We start from the raw sequence: 18263 nt of genomic DNA on the forward strand, positions 1-18263 counted from the left end.
TTTATGTCTTCTTCATTTGTTTAATAAGGACATCTCTCGGAAAAAAATCCAGCTAGAAAGTGGCATATTATAATGGAAAGAGCACCGAATTCAGAATCAGGGGACATGGATGGCATTCTCGGTTCCACCTGGCCATGTGATTTTGAAAAATTACACATTTTTCAAAACATTGTTTGCTCAGTGAAAGCTGAGATCAGAATGCTTTTCCTTCCAATTTGACTAAGTTACCATGAGTACCGAATGCGACAGTATCTGCAAAGGGGGTTTTGAAAACGGTAAATATAAGAACATAAGCCTGAAGTATTATTACTAGTATATGGAAATTTTTTTAACATAGCAATTTTTAAAGAAAGAAATAGTAATCCCCGCCCCCGTCCCCAGGAGTCTAGGAGAGTCCTGGATTTGTGACAGAACCACCCAGGAGACACTTCAGGATTTTACTCGTGTGGGTGAGGTCTAGCTAGCATGCACACCTGAATCTTCACTTGATTATAGCAAGCCGGACAGTTGGTTAATGCCGCATGCTCACAGTTGAGGCCGCCAAATCCTGGCTTGCAAACGCAGCTGCCATCACTTCTACACTCCACGGGCTCCGAGCCCATTGGGTTGCAGTTGCAAGCTAGAGAAAAAAAGACGGACAAACAGGAAGCTTTCATGTCAAGCTAATTCCAGAAACTGGAGCTATAGCAAAGATAAAAGGAAGATTGAGTCCCCAAGGGCAAAGAATCCTTCTTTGCCCTTGTTGATTCATATTGTGTTAGATTCATTTCTTGGCTGTGCCTCCAAGCACATTCCCGCAACACAGAGAGGTCTTCGGAATCATCTGGCAAGTTTGTTTGGGGTGTGTGTCTGGATGAAGAGACAATACAACAGTTCATCCTTTCTAGTGGCACTTACTTACTTCCTCCCATTAAATCATAAGCCTGTTGGATATTCTGCAGACACTCTGGCTTTGCTCACAGGGAAAATAACATTTCTTCTGGGCCTATACGTGCCAGAAGTAGACATCTCTCTGTATATTACAGATGAGGAATATGAGCTCAGAGAAGCTGAGTAATTTGACCTAGGACACACAGAAAGAAAATGGCAAGCTGGAATGAGAACCTGGAAAGAGCCGGTGATATTTTCCTTCTGCAGTAAAGCAGTACCTTTATTCAATCAAATTGATTCAGTGCCACTATGTGTCATGTTCCGTTCTAGGAGCTGAGGATGTAACAGTGGGTGAGACTCTACTGGAGTGATTCTTTGGGTTACTCCACCTTCAGTGCTCACAAGACACTTGGTAGTATGATCATATGTCTAAGCGTACTGTCATTATTTGCTTACATATTTGTGTGTCTTCCTTATTAGCATATGAGCTCTTTGGGAGCTGGGGCTGATTTATTCATTATTATAACCTCGGTATCTAGCTCCACACTGGGTACATGGTAAGTGCTTGATAAAAGATAGTTGAGTGAAAAAATGTATGCTCTAAAGGCAGTGAAATCTCTATTAATAGCACCTTATAGATGGAATTATCTAGTTTATAGCGTGCTTTCTCATATGCTATTTTATCTTTGCAACCACTTTGAGTAAAATGTTAATCATCCATATGAGGAAACTGAGGCTCAGAGAGATTAATTGGCCTGATCAGCGTAATACAATAGGTGTGTTAAAAAAAACTGGACTTGAACTCAGTACCGCTGATGTCATGTGGATGCTTCCTATCATAGGACATCACAGCTAACCCACAGGCTGGGGTCAGGGCAGGTGGAATTCATGCCCCTGGGCAGAAGCCCCAAGTTGCACAGAGGTCCTCAGCATTTCCGGGGCTGGGGACTCTGGTGTGAGTGGGGGGGTGGCTCTGGGCTCCCTGCAGACCTCCTGGGGGACCAGGAGTCCTCCAGTCTGGGTCCCCAAAGGCACTCTGAACCTTCAAATGAGGAAGCTCCTGAGTTCTGGGCACCAGGGCTGGTCTGGGAGCTTTGTGACCGAGGGGTGAGTCTGTGGGGTAGGCCAGCTCCCTAGAACGGAATTTGCCTCTAGAACAGAACACGTTCGAAGGTTTGAAAGAAGGGCTGAGCAAGAGGCCTGATCTGCACATTCATGCTTTGATCTGAAGCGGCGCCCAGGAATGCTCCACGGGAGCTACTGCTTTGAAGCCCAGTCTCCTTAGGAGACGTTTGGACTGTTACCTTTCTGTACATCAATCGCACTGACTTCCTGAGAGGGTCTCTTCAACTGCTTTACAGCCCACTCCCCTCCCACTTCAGTGTGTTCAGGCTTAGTCTCGAGCCCTTTATCACCTTCCGCTTAAGGGTCTGGCAGCCCCTCCCTGCCTACCAGCCTGGGACTGGGCGCTGGAAGCAGCCCCATTTCATCTCCTCTTCCACTCTGGAGCGTAAACCTGACCTTTTGCACTTCTCCCGCCCAGCTTTAACCCTCTCAACACCCTCCAGCTCTGACTCCAGAGCCCTGATGCAGGGGACACTGGTCTTAAGACCTCTGACAGGCGAAAGGTCCAGGCTGTTCACGAGCCAGTCGGTCAGAGAAACCAAAGTAGCATCGTGATATTACCTGCTGTTGGCCTTGCTGATTTGTGTGTTCTTACACGTGTACACACACAGGCGTGCACACACACACACACACGCACACACAGGCTGTCCAATCCGTCTAGGGGTGCAGTCCTACCTCGACACTTGTCCACTGGGTTGGGAGCCAAGGGGTCCCCAAAGTAGCCTGCTTTGCACTGGTCACAGTGGGTACCGGCTGTGCCGTGGAGGCACTTCAGACACCTGCCCGTCAGGTGGTCACAGTTCCCAGAGGCACGGGGGTCCACATTGTTGTTGCACTGACAGGGTTGACAAGGCCTCACTGGGCCGTGTTCCCCAAAGGGGTCCCCAAAGTAGCCGTCGGCACAGAGCTCGCAGCGGGCACCTGGAAGGAACAAAGAGCCAAGTCCAAGCGATCATCCATTGGCAGCAAAACCAGAAGCAGAGGCCGAAAGTATAAATAGCCCTCTAGAGGAGCTTCCCCCGTGCACCCCAGAACAGTAGCTTCAGGAGCAGGCGCCCACGGCCAGGGCCTGGCTCTTCCACTCCGCGGTGGTCACAGATTTTAGAACACAAGCGCCACTAGGAGCCTTCCTGCCGGTTAACTAGCTGACTGGGAAAAAGTCAGATTTTGACCCATACCACCGAGACAGCTGCTGAAGACAAACTCTTCTTTCAGACTGACCAGCAGAGAGAGGCGACATTTATAAGGCCACTAAGTTTTCCTCCTTCACCTTGGTTCATTTTTAAAAACTTAGTTAAACCCTGTATTTCATCTGAAAACTTCATCTCCTAATTACAAACCTCCTAAAACAGCTTTAGATGTTTCCTCCCCGTAACTGTGCACTCTGCCCTTCCTCAATCCACTTCAGCTCTCGGGCATCGACGAGCTCTTCTTATCTTTAAAATGAGCCCATTTAGACTAACCCTGAGTAATGAAAACTCCCTGGGAATCCCTTGGAATAGTAGCTATCCTTGCAGATTCACGGCATCAGGACAGGGCAGGCAGCTGGCCTCACCAGTGACGCCGTGGGGACAGTTATTGCACACCACCTCCTCTGTCTCGGGCATCACGGAGCAGCTGAACCCATTGCGACAGGGGCAGGGCTTGCAGCTGCGGGGGTCACGCGGGTCGTTGTAGAAACCAATGGGGCAGTCGGCACACTCGATGTCAGGGTTTTCATCCCCTGAATAACAATCTCCTGGGAGGCAGAGGAAGAATGGAGGAGCAGAGAAATGAGCAGGGTAAAACTGTACGCCTGCTTTAATATGCATGACATGTGCAAGTCAGAGCTTAGTAACTCACAGCCTGCCTTTCTGAAGCTTTCCCCAGAGTGCCTGAGTGCCGGCACTCTCCTCTGCCCTAGTACCAACTCTAAACATGGCCACGACCCTGAATCTCACCCTCACTCTCCCAAGCTAAGCAGACATACACTTCCTTTACCATCCATAACTTAACACTGCTCCCCTGTCCCCCAAGGCCTGACACCATTTGTCGGCACATTCATTCCAGTCCTGACATTGCCTTTGATCTCCCCGTACAATGCTTGCAACTCGAAACCAATTCCCCCACCCAGCACTGAACCATGACAGCCATTTCCTGTAACCTGGCACCTTTCTCACAACCCTGTGGCATTTCCATAATGAAAAGGATTGAGTGTAATAAAGCGCCATGTCCATCTTCCCCGACTCCAGCCCTGCTTCCCTTAATCCTTTCCCATCTCTGAAATGAGTTCAGGCATGGTCTTTCCTACACAGCTCTCTCTTCCGCGGGAGACCTCAGTCACCTGGCTGTGCCCCCAGCCATCTGGTCCAGGTGTCATTTCACTCACCTGTGTCTGGATCACAAGCCCCTCCTCCTTGGCAGTTACATGGAATACAGGTGCCGAAAGGTCCCAGTCTGGCTGAATCTCTTTTGTAGCCAGAAGCACATTCCTGGCAGAACTGTCCCTTGTACCCAACAGGACATACACATTGTTCAACCCATAGTGCTGGATCTCCAGAGATGGGGCGAGCTGAGATCAGGGTCACATTGTCAAGGTACCCAGTACCTGCAAGAGAGGGAACACGTTAGAAGCAGCAAGTGGTAAGGTCCAAGGATCTAAAGTCAGGCCTCTCATTGGATTTTATTTTTCTTAACTCCCTGATGAAATGAAAAGTCACATTTTTAAGGCAAGACAAGAAAAATTTAAACATGAAACTTTTTCTCTGCCCTTTGGCCTCCTCCTTCCTCTCTAGTTGCCTTGTACATCTGCATTATGTGTTAACCAAACCTCCCCTGTGGCAGAAATACCTGCTCAACCATAAAGATCAATTTTTCTCTTTCTGGCGCCAGCCATGTAACTCCTTAGACGATAACATTCCTTTGTCAATCCTTTAAGGGGTCATGATGACCCACTACTCGCCTTGTATGTGAAGACATCTTTGGTAAACTTTATGTACAATGCCAATATATCATTTCCCTTAAAGATAGCAATTAGCGCAGAACAGACTGGTCAGACGACCTGGGGAGATAATGGGCTGCACTTAATGGAAGTTCTTAGCTTAAATACTTGTTTATGACCTATTAATGTTACTAGCTATATTATATGCTGCCTATTTTACAAGATTATTGTTTCTTGCATTACCAAATGTGTGATTGAGCCTCAGATAAAATTAATGATGATTAGGCAACTTGAAACAATTTGATCAAATATATAGTTCTATAAGATTGTAATCATGCATAATAACTCTAGATATGGGAAGAAGCAACAAGAGGGAACTATCTCCTGGACCATAACAGACTAGAAAGACAGGCGGTCCAGAGGCTTTTGGCTACTGTTGACTGAACCTAGTCCAGTAATAGCACGTTCTGTGGGCTGTCAACGAAATCCTCGCCTGACCTGGGAATGCACATTCTTAGCAACTGGTCACAAAATGCCTCCCAAACCTTGGTTGAACTTAAGACCGAAAGGGAAGGGATTGTAAAATAAAGAATGTTGCCCACTATCCAGTTCTACAAGAATCAAGTCTTTAGCCACTGCAGTCGCTGACCTACAGGACATCCTGAAAGGAATTCAGGGCGAAGATCAGGATGAGGCACTTTGTACTCTAGGAAACCTGACAGAACTGGCCCTCAGAGAGTTAGATATTTTCAGGAGAAAATTTTATGAACCCAGTTTCTTGCATCATCCTGTACTTAGAAAAGCACTTAAACCATTAACTAAGGTATCTGTTCCTTGCAAATAGCAGTAACCTTCTACCAAGATGTGTGCTTGATTGCACGTACCCTCTTCCCAAATCACATATATACTGGCTTCCCCGTTTACCTTTTTGGAACAGTCTTCAGAACTCTCCAAGAGACTGTTTTCTGAGTTATAATTCTCATATTGGCTCAAATAAGATTTTCCATTTCTTTCTTAGATTGACAATTTTTTAAAATTTATTTATTTTATTTTTGGCTGCGTTGGGTCTTCGTTGCTGCACGCGGGCTTTCTCTAGTTGCTGCGAGCGGGGGCTACTCTTCATTGCGGTGTGCGGGCTTCTCATTGTGGTGGCTTCTCTTGTTGTGGAGCATGGGCTCTAGGTGCGTGGGCTTCAGTAGTTGTGGCTCGCAGGCTCTAGAGTGCAGGCTCAGTAGTTGTGGCGCACGGGTTTAGTTGCTCCACAGCATGTGGGATCTTCCCGGACCAGGGCTCGAACCCGTGTCCCCTGCATTGGCAGGCGGATTCTTAACCACTGTGCCTCTTAGATTGACTATTGATGAATTTTTTCATTGATAGCCCTATCAAAGACAGTTGGTATTCACCCACTATGCCATGCATAAAGATATAGCAGTTCATCATGACTGACTGCATAGGCTCTGGTGTCAGAAAAATCAGGGTTTAAATTCTGGCTCAATCCTATCTGTGTGAATTGGGCAAGTCACAAAACACCTCGATGACTGTGTTTCCTCACCAGTAGAAGAGAAAGGACAGTGGTATCTACCTCCTATGTTTCTTGTGGAATTAAATGAGACAATGCATGTATTGTAGTGTGCTTGGCACATAGTAAAGATTCAATAAATTGTTAGTAAGCACCTTTTCTACTTCCTGCTTTATTCGCTATATCAGTGACATGGAAATGGTGCATGCCAGCCATGCTTCCTTTTTACATGTGTGCTAAAAAGCTTAAGGAGGTCTCATTTAAATAATCCCAATCGAGATTAGGAGTACTCAACATAGTACACAGTATATAGAAGTTCAATAATAGGAATTAACAGAATACATGGTGATCTCGGAACGTGGTAGCACGGAGAATAATCCCAAAGGAAAGTTACTCGAGAAATAAAGAGAACAGTGTTGTAGATGCGATTTCCGAGCTAAGGGAATGTGCCTTTTGCTGTAGGTTATCTTCTGCAAATAATCAGCTGTAATCTAAATTCAGAGGCTCTTTAGCAAGGAAGCATCATTCATTCTTCATTGGTGCTGACCTCTTTTCAAGAAACATTCCTTCTTAACAACTTCTTCTAGAATGTACACATCTAGACCCAATCAGAGACTCGACATCAAAACCATTAAGTAGTTTGTTTAATTGTTTGGAGACTGTCACCATCTTAGAGAGCTGAAGCAAATTAAACTAAAACCTAAGAAGAGAGAAATTCATTTCTTTTAGCCACTTACTGTATTCTCCATAGGTAGCTCGGATCCGCAGGGCTGTGAGGTTCCGCAGTAACCTCCGATACTCAAAGTAACTCAGCTGGGGGCTCCAATTACTGCTTGGATTTTCATTTAATCTGCATGATTTAAAAGCAAAAGCTGAAAAATCCAACTCTTATCAAATCTTATAATGCATATACCGGATACAAATTATGCCTGAGAATGGGGGGATAGCTAAGCCCCTTCACAGCCCTGCTTGTACGGGCATGAAGGGCTGGTAGCCACATCCCCATAGGCACAAGCCTGGAACTTTCTCACTCCATGGAGAGTGCAAGCCCCACAGGATTTGATGGAGGGCATCCCAGTGCAGGAAGCCGAGCTCCCGGGGTCACAGCATCCAGTGCTGGTCCAAGTCCTCAGAGACCACTTTCTATTCTTGGTCACACAGAACCTAATAGCAGGAACATCTCTGAGTTCCAGAAGCTCTGATCCTCAAGAGCCATCATTCATTTTTGGTTTCGTTGTTTAAATGATTTGTTATCTGAGCACATTTCACCTCCTACTTTCAAAAGTCAGTTTCCACCTTCTACACTGTCCACATCTAATACTTCCTAGTTTGGCGTCATGTTGCCTCAACGCATCACATCACCAGCCCCTGTACTATTCTTCTTTATGTTGTTTTGATTTCTACTGGAATAGCTCTTCCAGGAACAACACTAACCCTTTTGTTTCATCCACTGATTCGTGAAATAACTGTTTACTGTGCACTTGGTTTGAGCCAGAAGCTGTATCAGGACGGAGGATACAAAGACAAGTAGAGTGAGGTGATCAGGGTGGCGGGTAAACAAATAATTATGATACAATGCAGACAGGGCTATAATAAAGGCATGAACAGGATGCCATAGAAACTCAGGATGACTGTAACTTGACCTAGGACTCTGAGAAGGCTAATACAAAGGAAAAACCTGTAAGCTGAATCTTAAAGAGTAAGTTCACCAAGCTGAGAAGGCGGGAATGGGTGTTCCCGCGTGGAGAGCTGGGTGTTTGTATCGTTCGAATAAGTTGCACTCAGTTATTTAAGAACACCTTGTGTGTGTGCTGTGGGTCTTCTATTCTCTATTCCCTTTACCTCTGCCCTGGGGTAGGTCCCCAACAACCCTCACTTGAACGACTGTGAATGTGTCCTAGTGGTTCAATTAAAGACCCTACCCAAACTGTCCTCCACACAGTATTTGCACCCAGCCTTCACACCTGATCACGCCAATTCTCGACTTCCAATCTCTCAATAACTTTCCATCATCTTGTAGGCATGGGTATCATCTTGTAGGCAGCAGCTTGACATGACATCCAAGAACCACCATGCTGGGTCTTTTTCCAGCGTTTTCAATCTTATCTGCCCATCTCCCCTATGCACGCTGTGTTCCAGCCATAAATACTGCTTACCAATCCCCTGTATTATGCCTTTCCACATTCCCACATATACTCACATGTACGGGTTGCCCTGATTTTGTCCCTGGGAAAGCCCTGTGCTTCTTCCTGTTCTCAGTCCACACACTGTGTCCTTAGTAATGCTTTTCCTGGCTCCTCCAGGCAGAACTAAGACTCTTTCCTCTCCTCCCAACTCCCCATGAGCATGCACCACCACTGAAGAGATTTTGTATTGTGTTATGTTTGCTTTTTGACATGTTACATATCCTACTAGACAAGAACTCTTGAAGGACAAAGACCACGTTTCTTCATCTTGAATTCTCAGCCTCTGACACAGTACTAAGCACTTAATAGGCACGGCCCCCTCCCCTGAACTCTCTGTACCCACCATTCAAAATTCCCATTCTAGAGAGAAAATATTTGCAAATGATATATTTGATAAGGGATTAATATCCAAAATATACAAATAACTTATACAACTCAACATCAAAGAAACAAACAGCTTAATTAAAAAGTGGACAGAGGACCTCAATGAACAGTTTTCCAAAGAAGGCATACAGATGGCCAGCAGACACATGAAAAGATGCTCAACATCACTAATCATCAAAGAAATGCAAATCAAAACCACAATGAGATATCATCTCACACCTGTCAGAACGGCTATCATCAAAAAGACAACAAATAACAAGTGTTAGCAAGGATGTGGAGAAAGGGGAACATTTCGCACTGTTGATGGGAATGTAAATTGGTGCAGGCACTATGATAAACAGTATGGAGGTTCCTCAAAAGAGTAAAAATAGAACTACCATATGGTCCAGCAAGTCTACTTCTGGGTACTTTTCTGAAAAAAACAAGAATACCAATTCAAAAAGCCACATGCACCCCTATGTTCACTGCAGCATTATTTACAATAGCCAAGATATGGAAAGTATCCATCAATAGTGGATAAAGAAGATGTGGTATATATGTATGTATGTGTGTGTGTGTGTGTGTGTATATATATATGCAATGGAATATTACTCAACCATAAAAAAGAATGAAATCTTGCCGTTTGCAACAGCATGGATGGACCTAGAGGGTGTTATGCTAAGTGAAATAATTCAAACCAAGAAAGACAAATACCATATGACTTCATTTATATGTGAAATCTAAAAAACAAACAAACAGAACAGAACAAAAACAGACTCATAGATACAGAGAACAAACAGGTATTTGCCAGAAGGGGGGGATGAGTGAAATAGGTGAGGGAGATTAAGAGGTACAAACTTCTAGTTATAAAATAAGTGAGCCACAGGGATGAAATGTACATCCTGGGGAATATAGTCAATAATGTAATAACACTGTATGGTGACAGGTGGTAACTAGAATTATCAGGGTGATCGTTTTGTAATGTATAGAAATATCAAATCACTATGTTTTGGACCTGGAACTAGCATAGTGCTGTAGGTCAATTATACTTCAAAAAATATCCCATTCCACAGGATAACATGTAACCTCCTTAGACGCACATGGGGCCATCCATGACCTTACCTCAGCCTCTTTCTCTGACCTCGCTTCTCACTGTATTCCTCTCCCTGACCCCATTTCCCACTCATGCTTAACCACTTAGAATTTCCTAAATGTACGAAACTTCCTCAAACATACTTCTGCCATGTTAACCTTCCCCCCTTTTCTTTCCTTAAAGAGCGGTCCTTCACTTGTCACATCTTCTTGGGACGCTTTCCTTGATCACTCCAGTGTGAGTTACTGATATCTCCTGTGTGTGTTCAAAGCACCTGTGTCCACCTTGTCCCTTACAAGCTGCACTATAATCATCTGTTTATTTTTCTCCCCCATTAGCCTGTCCGGGGCTTGTGGGCAGCAATCATGACCTGTCTCAGCACATAACACCATGTTTGGTACATAAAAGGTGCTCAGAAAAGCTTGTTGAACCAATGAATAATGACTGGATGAACAAAGGAATCAGACTTCAATCACAGTTTGCTCTCTTTGACCCACTTGTGGTCTCTCTCTTTACCTGAAAGTGTAAGTCTTGGTGACCCCACAAGGCAGTGTCTTGCCAGGTGGAATCAAGGGAGCTGAGATCCGTAGACCAACACCTTCCAGGATCACATCATGGGCGGATGGGTGTCTGCCTCCCCTGTCCACACGGTAGTCAAAAGACAGGCTTTGTCCATAGCTCACCTGTTGATTCCCAAGAAATTTGGCTGTGAAATAGAATTCAAAAAGATTGAGGTCAGTTCTGAGACTGGAGAAGCAAAGGAGTAAGTTTTCATCGATGTTGGCAATTTCTCTTGGGGTCCTATGTTACCCACCCATCACCCCTCCCCAACCACCCTGCCAGAAGAGCCAGTTCATGGCAGTGGACATGGCCGTGCAGCTCTTGGCCACAAAGAAAGGTTAGTTACTGAAACGCTAAAAGGACCTCATTATAAGACGATTCCATCCATTACATGATTCATAGCCTGGCCCCTATGACTGACAAATATGTAAAGATCCCAGGTCTATCAGCAATAATACCATTTGTTACATAATGCTTTCTAGTTTACAGAATACTTTCACTGACATCATCACATTTGATGGCAATAATTCGTGGAGGTTGTCATTATTCTTCCCATTCAACAGCTGAGGGAACTGAAGTTTGGAAAGGTTAAGAGAGCACCTTGCCCAGGAATCACGTATTAGCTAAGGATATGAACTAGGATTAAAATTCTAGCCAGAGCTTTTCCATCCAGCTTCTCTGACTAATGTATATTTTTAAAATTTACAAGCAGTTTAAAGCTTTGAGAAATGCTTTCTTTTCACTTTTCCATCTGTTTCTCAGTAGACCCACAGATTTGACCACTGTCCTTATTTCTTGTCTTGATGGGAAACCTAGAAACTTCCCATTTGACTGAAGTAGGGACCTGAACCAGGGTCTGACCACCTGGACACCCAGTTCTGCTGTACTGTGCCATGACTTTGTCAAAAAGGGCTGAAGCCCCAGTTGTCTTCTGGAGATACTACTGCCCAGAACACTAAGTGATAAGATGTCCACATTTTCTAACCCCATTTTTCTATCCTGACTTCTTAGTCTTCTAAGTTGGCTTCTACAGGAAAAATACCATACATACCAGGAGCTATAAAATAGACAGGGTCTGACTGTCGTGCTGAGCTAAACACATCTTGATGGCGCTGTGACCACTGGAGTTTTGCAGGAGACCCATTTCTTTGGACAGCCTTCCAGCCATCAACATCTGAAACACAAATAAAACCACTCTGCATTTGGACAAACCTCAACATCTACTGAGTTAAACAAGCCAAGACTTGATTGCTACTCACTAGTGGTAACAAGTGGGGATTTCTTAATGTTTCCACATTCGTGTACCATCCTCAAAATCCCCTATGCACCTCTCTACTTTGTATTCACCTTCACCCGCTCCTACCCTACAGCTGCTTTGACTTCCTGTCTCCAAGTCTGACTCTTGGAATAAGAGAGCATGTTTTCATCTGCCTGTAATTTGTATTTTTATTTTATTTACATAAACAGGGTCTGGCCGTAGTGAGGTAAGAGGGTCCAGTATGTTCAAAGAGAAACTCAGAGTTGAAATCATATTAATCTTTATATTTTTAGAGTGCTTTGTAGCTTGATAACTAATTTCACATAAATTAACTCGTTTGGCGTATGTGAAAGCGGTATTATTAGTGAATGTGAATTCCAGGAAGACTCATGTTAAGCCCTTCAATCCAAAAGAATGACTCTTTTGTGGTTTTAAAATAGATGGGATGGGAAATGCAGGGAGATGAAAATCTGGTCTCTTTTTAGTTATTTTTTAAGTTATTCATAAGCTGGTCTGAGTAAACTATTCAGCTATAACTTTTACAAGACACTAGGCTCTTCCTTATTGCCTGACAAAATAATACACATTTAAAGCGAGAAGAGAGTTGCTAAAGATGACTCAAGGACCCCATCCTGCAGACGGAAGTCTATAAGCACAAAACCCTATACAACATTAAAAGGAAAAAACCTAGAAAACAGATCGCTTTACCTTGATAGAAGGTAGAGGTGATTTTATGGACACTGTAGTCTCCAGAGCTTTGGCAGCTGGCTGAATGCCCGTAGCAAAAACACTGGGTACAGCCCTCAGGGTTTCCCCCATCCAGGTGATAGTAACCTGGTCGGCATCTGCAGTGATGTTTTAGAAATCAGGACAATATTATAGGTTATTTCTTGTCCCTATAGAGAATATGACAACTGATCATTTCTACTTTCTCTTCCACCCGGCCCATTAATTCCCAGAGGTGAGAAATACTAAGTTGCACAAACCACCCACCACTCCCAGACCCCCCGATGGACAAATCACAGCTCCCCATTAAGAAAGCATGAAAGGGCTTCCCTGGTGGCGCAGTGCTTAAGAATCCACCTGCCAGTGCAGGGGACACGGGTTCGATCCCTGGTCCAGGAGGATTCACATGCCACAGAGCAACTAAGCCCGTGCACCACAACTACTGAGCCTGTGTTCTAGAGCCCGCGAACCACAACTACTGAGCCTGTGAGCCACAACTACTGAAGCCCGCGTGCCACAACTACTGAGCCCACACGCCTAGAGCCTGTGCTCCGCAACAAGAGAAGCCACCACAATGGGAAGCCCGTGCGCTGCAACGAAGAGTAGCCCCGCTCTCCTCAACTAGAGAAAGCCCGCGCGCAGCAACGAAGACCCAACACAGTCAATTAATTAATTAATTAATTAATTTAAAAAGAAAGCATGAAGAATATTCACTTTCTCTTGCTCTGGTAAAGCAGTATCACGTTTGATGTGATGGTCTGGAAACAGTGATTTTTCCCATCCTTGGTGAGGAATTGAGTGGGCAAGATGGGGAGGGGTCAGGTAGGGATATGCAGAGCTGGCCCTGTCCTGGAGTAAGTATTTAACGGGGGCAAAAGGGTGGGAAGTGGGGGCCAGCAAAAGAAAGGCAAATGCTCCCGCCCCAGCACCCACTCAGCTGTACTGACCCCTCCCAGACCATCCTCCCTGGCATTGCCCACCATCCCTGCCCCTTGTACCTGGGCTCTGACCCCCAGGGGAGGGGGCAGGTGAGGTTATGCCAAAAAAGGATGGCTAGAGGCTCCTACAAAAGCAAAATGTAGGCTGGCCTCCCCTCTGCTCCTAGCTCAAGCCCTCCGGTGACTTCTCGGAGGACCGCAGCTGGCAGACAAGTCCCGGAGGCTGGGGTCATAGAGAAGAGGGCAGGGGAAGCCGGGAAGGATTTGTTTTCTGTTCAAGTTAACGACATCCTTCTACATGAAATAATGGTAGTTTCGATTATCATTTATTTAGCACTTGTGATATGCCAGGCACCTAACTTATACCCCCTCATTTAATCCTCACTACAACCTTATGAGATGGGAATTGTTTCCAATTTTCTTAGATGATAAGACCAAGGCCAGAGAGGTTAAGAAACTTGTTCAAGGTCATACAGCTGGTAAGTGGCTGAGACAAAATTCAAACTCAGGTATATCTGCTGAAAAATTACGTGGTCTAATCCACTGGACTATATGTCAAGAATATGTTCATTGTGCAAAATCACAGAAAAGCAGTTTAGCCGTGAACAACAGATGCTTCAGAGACCAGCTGTAAATAAATAAGTTGGGTTTTTTTTTTTTTTCTATGGAGAAAGGGTTTAAAAAATCATTATAGTTTCTGTGGAGGAAACCTTCAGATTAAAAGAGATTAAAAACCAAGGAAGGGGGCTTCCCTGGTGGCGCACTGGTTGAGAATCTGCCTGCCGGTGCAGGGGACACGGGTTTGAGCCCTGGTCCGGGAGGATCCCACATGCCGCAGAGCAACTGGGCCCGTGAGCCACAACTACTGAGCCTGCGCGTCTGGAGCCTGTGCTCCGCAACAAGAGAGGCCGCGATAGTGAGAGGCCCGCGCACCGCGATGAGGAGTGGCCCCCGCTTGCCACAACTAGAGAAAGCCCTCGCACAGAAACGAAGACCCAACACAGCCATAAATAAATAAATAAATAAATAAATAAAATTAAAAAAAAAAAAAAAAAACCAAGGAAGGAAGGAAAGAAGGAAGGAGGGAGGGAGGAGTGGAGGAAAGAAGTGGGGAGGCACAGAAAAGGTGGAGAGGGAATGATAAAGGAAGGGAGGTGGGGGGAGGGAAGCGAAGGGAATCAGGCAAAACTAAACCACAGTGTTTAAGGATGTACTTGGGTAATTAACTATGAAGAAAAGTAAGTAAGTCAGAATAGTGGTGACTTCTAGGAAGGAGGGAGGGTGTTATGGGGCTGGCACATTTTTAGCAAAGGTCCGTTTCATATAATTGGTGCTGCTGACAACATTTGTTTTATGTGACTTTCTATTTCTGTGTTCTATTTTGAAATTTAAAATGCTTTCAAAAAGTGACTCCTTTTTTAACACTTAAAGCTATGTTTCCTCACCCCCCCACCTCAGCAGCAAAGAACCCCCTGAAAACAAAAGCCAGGAATGTGCCTGGCATTTCCTCTGCCCAGGTATACGTGACTGGCAGGGTGCCAAAGAACTGCTTTCTTTCTTTTAAGGAAATAAGGGGGAAGCCTTTACCTCTGGGTCCTACCTCAAAGCCCTCTGCTGAAAACAATCTCAGGGGAGGGAAGAGTTTTAAGTCTGGGCACAGTTTGTACTTAAGGAATTTCCGGCAGCAGCAACTGAAGGTGGATCGACCTGGTTGCACCACCTGCCCCAGCGTGGTTTGGGACCCAAAGGGCTCTTACATCTCCCCCATAGTTCACGTGTGTGCACATGACCACCATCCCAGCCCCGGTCCTTCTCAGCACGAGACGGTTATCTGTGGCCATACACTGTGATATTCCCACTTACTAAGATTTTCCCAACATGCTTAATTAGACCAGGCCTTTCCTGGGACCAGGTTGAGTCATGTGACCTCATCGCAGCGTACCACCTTGTATAGAGCACCTGGGATTCAGAGCCAGCTGGCCAGGGACTCACCGGGGTCACAGCATAAACAGAGAAGGGACCCAGAGCAAAAGCTTGGAGTCCAGTGAGATTTGGGGCCTTGGTTGCACTTTTTTTAAGGCCTAGTTTTTGAGGGAAGTCCCAGTGGTTAAGGCTCTGCGCTTCCAATGCAGGGGGCACGGGTTTGATCCCTGGTCGGGGAACTAAGATCCTCCACGCCATGCAGCGCGGCCAAAAAGTAAAATTAAACATAAATAAATAAAGCCTAGTTTTTGAGGACAGGGGGCAGGAAGAAGGTCATCAACATTTGTTAAGTGTCCCTTTTCCGTAATTGCACTGAGGATGAATTCTCATGCTAGTTGCCAAGGGACACCCTGCTGTGTCCGTAGGGTCACAGTTCACACAGACCTATCACAGCGCCCTCCGGTGACAGCTGGCTTGCAGACACAGCGGCCTGTGTCACAGGGCCCCGAGATGCCAGCTGGATCACAGTCACACTTGGAGTCTCTGAGAAAGAAGAAAAAGAAAATTAGAGATGTGTTTCCAAATACTTTGCAACTGTACACGTGAAGATCAAGCACTCATAAGCAAATGTCACCAACTTGAGTCAATCTTTCATCTTCAATGAGGCCTCTCTTAGCTATTCTTGTCCATGCTAATCTCTCTCAGACCCTTTAAGAATTTGTTTGTTGGGGCTTCCTTGGTGGCACAGTGGTTGAGAATCTGCCTGCCAATGCAGGGGACACGGGTTCGAGCCCTGGTCTGGGAAGATCCCACATGCCACGGAGCAACTAGGCCCGTGAGCCACAACTACTGAGCCTGCGCGTCTGGAGCCTGTGCTCCGCAACAAAAGAGGCCGCAATAGTGAGAGGCCCGCGCACCGCGATGAAGAGTGGCCCCCGCTTGCCACAACTAGAGAAAGCCCTCGCAAAGAAACGAAGACCCAACACAGCCAAATAAATAAATAATTAATTAATTAAAGGTGCTAATAATTAAAATAATAATAATAATTTTAAAAAAAAGAATTTGTCCATGCCAGTGCTACTCAAAGTGTGGTCTGTGGCCGGCAGCCAGTCCAGGAACTGTTTGCTACCCACTCCTATAAAGAGGAGGGGTTTGCCCCAGAATGTAAACCACATTCATCACAAAGCTGTTTAGTTTGGTTTGGTTGACTGTGTGGGTCAGTTGACATTAAAAAAAAAAAGTTATCATTTGTTTCCCTATTGTTTAATTCAATGGTGTCTGCTTTCACCCTGATTAATTCCGTCTGCTTGTTTTTGGTTCATTTAGTTCTTTCTTCTGGTGACACTTCTATTGACATAGAATTCACACCATGTAATTCACACCATGTAATTCACGCATTTAAAGTACACAATTCGATGGGTTTCAGTGTATCCTCAGAGTTGTGCAACCAGCACCACAACCAAGTTGAGAACATTTTTATTACTCCAGAGAGATACCCCGTGTCCTTTAGGAATCACCCCCATTCCCTCCCTCCAGCCCTAGACAACCACTGACCAACTTTTGTCTCTGTAGATCTGCCTATTCTGAACATTGCCTATAAATGGAAGCGTACAACATGTGGCCTTTTGTGTTTGGCTTCTTTCACTTAATATGTGTTCAAGATTCATCCACGTTGTACCATGTATCAGTAGTTCCTTCTTTTTATGGCTGAATAAAATCCTGTCACGTGAATATATTACAGTTTGTTCATCCATTCATTGGAATGGACATCTGGGTTGTTTCCACTTTTTATCTATTATGAATAGTGCTAATGTGAACATCCGTGTACAAGTTTCTGTGCAGATACATATGTTTTCATATCTCTCGAATGTATACCTAGGAGTTAAATTGCTACTAGTTTCGCTGATTTCTTTTTTTTTTTTTTGGTCGCAAGACTTTCTCAATGAAAATAAATCAGTATTTTCCTCATTTAATTTTAGCACCATCTCCTTGACTTGTGCAGACTAGAGCTTTGACTAATGACTGATCTCTGACTAATCAAAGCACGGGTCTCTGGCACTGAGTTTGGCACATAAGCACATGTGTTTATCTCATGCGTCTAAAACCAAGTCTGTTGTCTTTTCCCTACTGACCTGCTCCTCCTCTGACTGCCCCATGACCCCGTCAAATCCTGCCAAGCCTGCATCTGACTCCTTCTTCTCCCTCACATTCCTCATCCAGTCAGAGGCCAAGTCCTAGCCGGCTACCTGAAGATTTCTCTCCCAATCTTCATCTTTCAATTCCCACAGTCTCCTCCCCATCTTGGTCCCTCTATACCATTATCAGGATCCTCTGAGAAACATGTGTTCAGCATCTGCTGGTTGCTAAGCACCAGGGATAGTAAGAAATAGGAAATAGCCCTGCTCTCTAGGAGTCTCAAGGCAGGGCAGATACACGAACAGCAATGGCCATAAAGCATAATGCCAGTGTTACCGAGCTGGAACACCCCCTGTGTGCCTCTTCCTGCAGTGGTGAACAAGACAAAGCCCACGTGGGGCTTACATTCTAGTGGGAGAGACAGATAAACAGATGCATGTAGAAAATAAGAGATGGTAAAACAACAGAGTCAGAACACGGAGAGGTGGGGGCTGGTCTGGAAGGCCTCTATGAGGAGATAGACAAGGCGGGGATGGAGCCAGTGAAGCTCTGCATGGCTGTGAGGGAGGGAAGAGCGCTCTAGACCAAGGCCAAAGTCACATACGCTTGGCTCCTTTGAAGAAGAAAAGGAAGGCTGGGAGGGGG

The 18263-nt window shown here is 45.2% G+C and overlaps 1 protein-coding gene across 1 annotated transcript in view; it reads right to left on the bottom strand.

The window, feature by feature from the left end:
- The window catches only part of LAMC2 (laminin subunit gamma 2), a 60777-nt gene that overhangs the window by 14157 nt on the left and 28357 nt on the right, over window positions 1–18263 (bottom strand). Inside the window, exons 4-12 of the mRNA XM_082472759.1 lie at window positions 15927–16025; window positions 12604–12740; window positions 11689–11811; window positions 10593–10782; window positions 7172–7284; window positions 4364–4582; window positions 3551–3733; window positions 2671–2916; window positions 474–619 (exon numbers count right to left, since the gene is read on the bottom strand). Of these exons, the coding sequence (XP_082328885.1) occupies window positions 474–619; window positions 2671–2916; window positions 3551–3733; window positions 4364–4582; window positions 7172–7284; window positions 10593–10782; window positions 11689–11811; window positions 12604–12740; window positions 15927–16025 (1456 nt within the window). The remainder of the gene's footprint in view (window positions 1–473; window positions 620–2670; window positions 2917–3550; window positions 3734–4363; window positions 4583–7171; window positions 7285–10592; window positions 10783–11688; window positions 11812–12603; window positions 12741–15926; window positions 16026–18263) is intronic.

This window comes from Balaenoptera physalus, assembly GCF_965194825.1.
Source record: "Balaenoptera physalus genome assembly, chromosome: 1".
NCBI classification, from domain to species: Eukaryota; Metazoa; Chordata; class Mammalia; order Artiodactyla; family Balaenopteridae; genus Balaenoptera; species Balaenoptera physalus.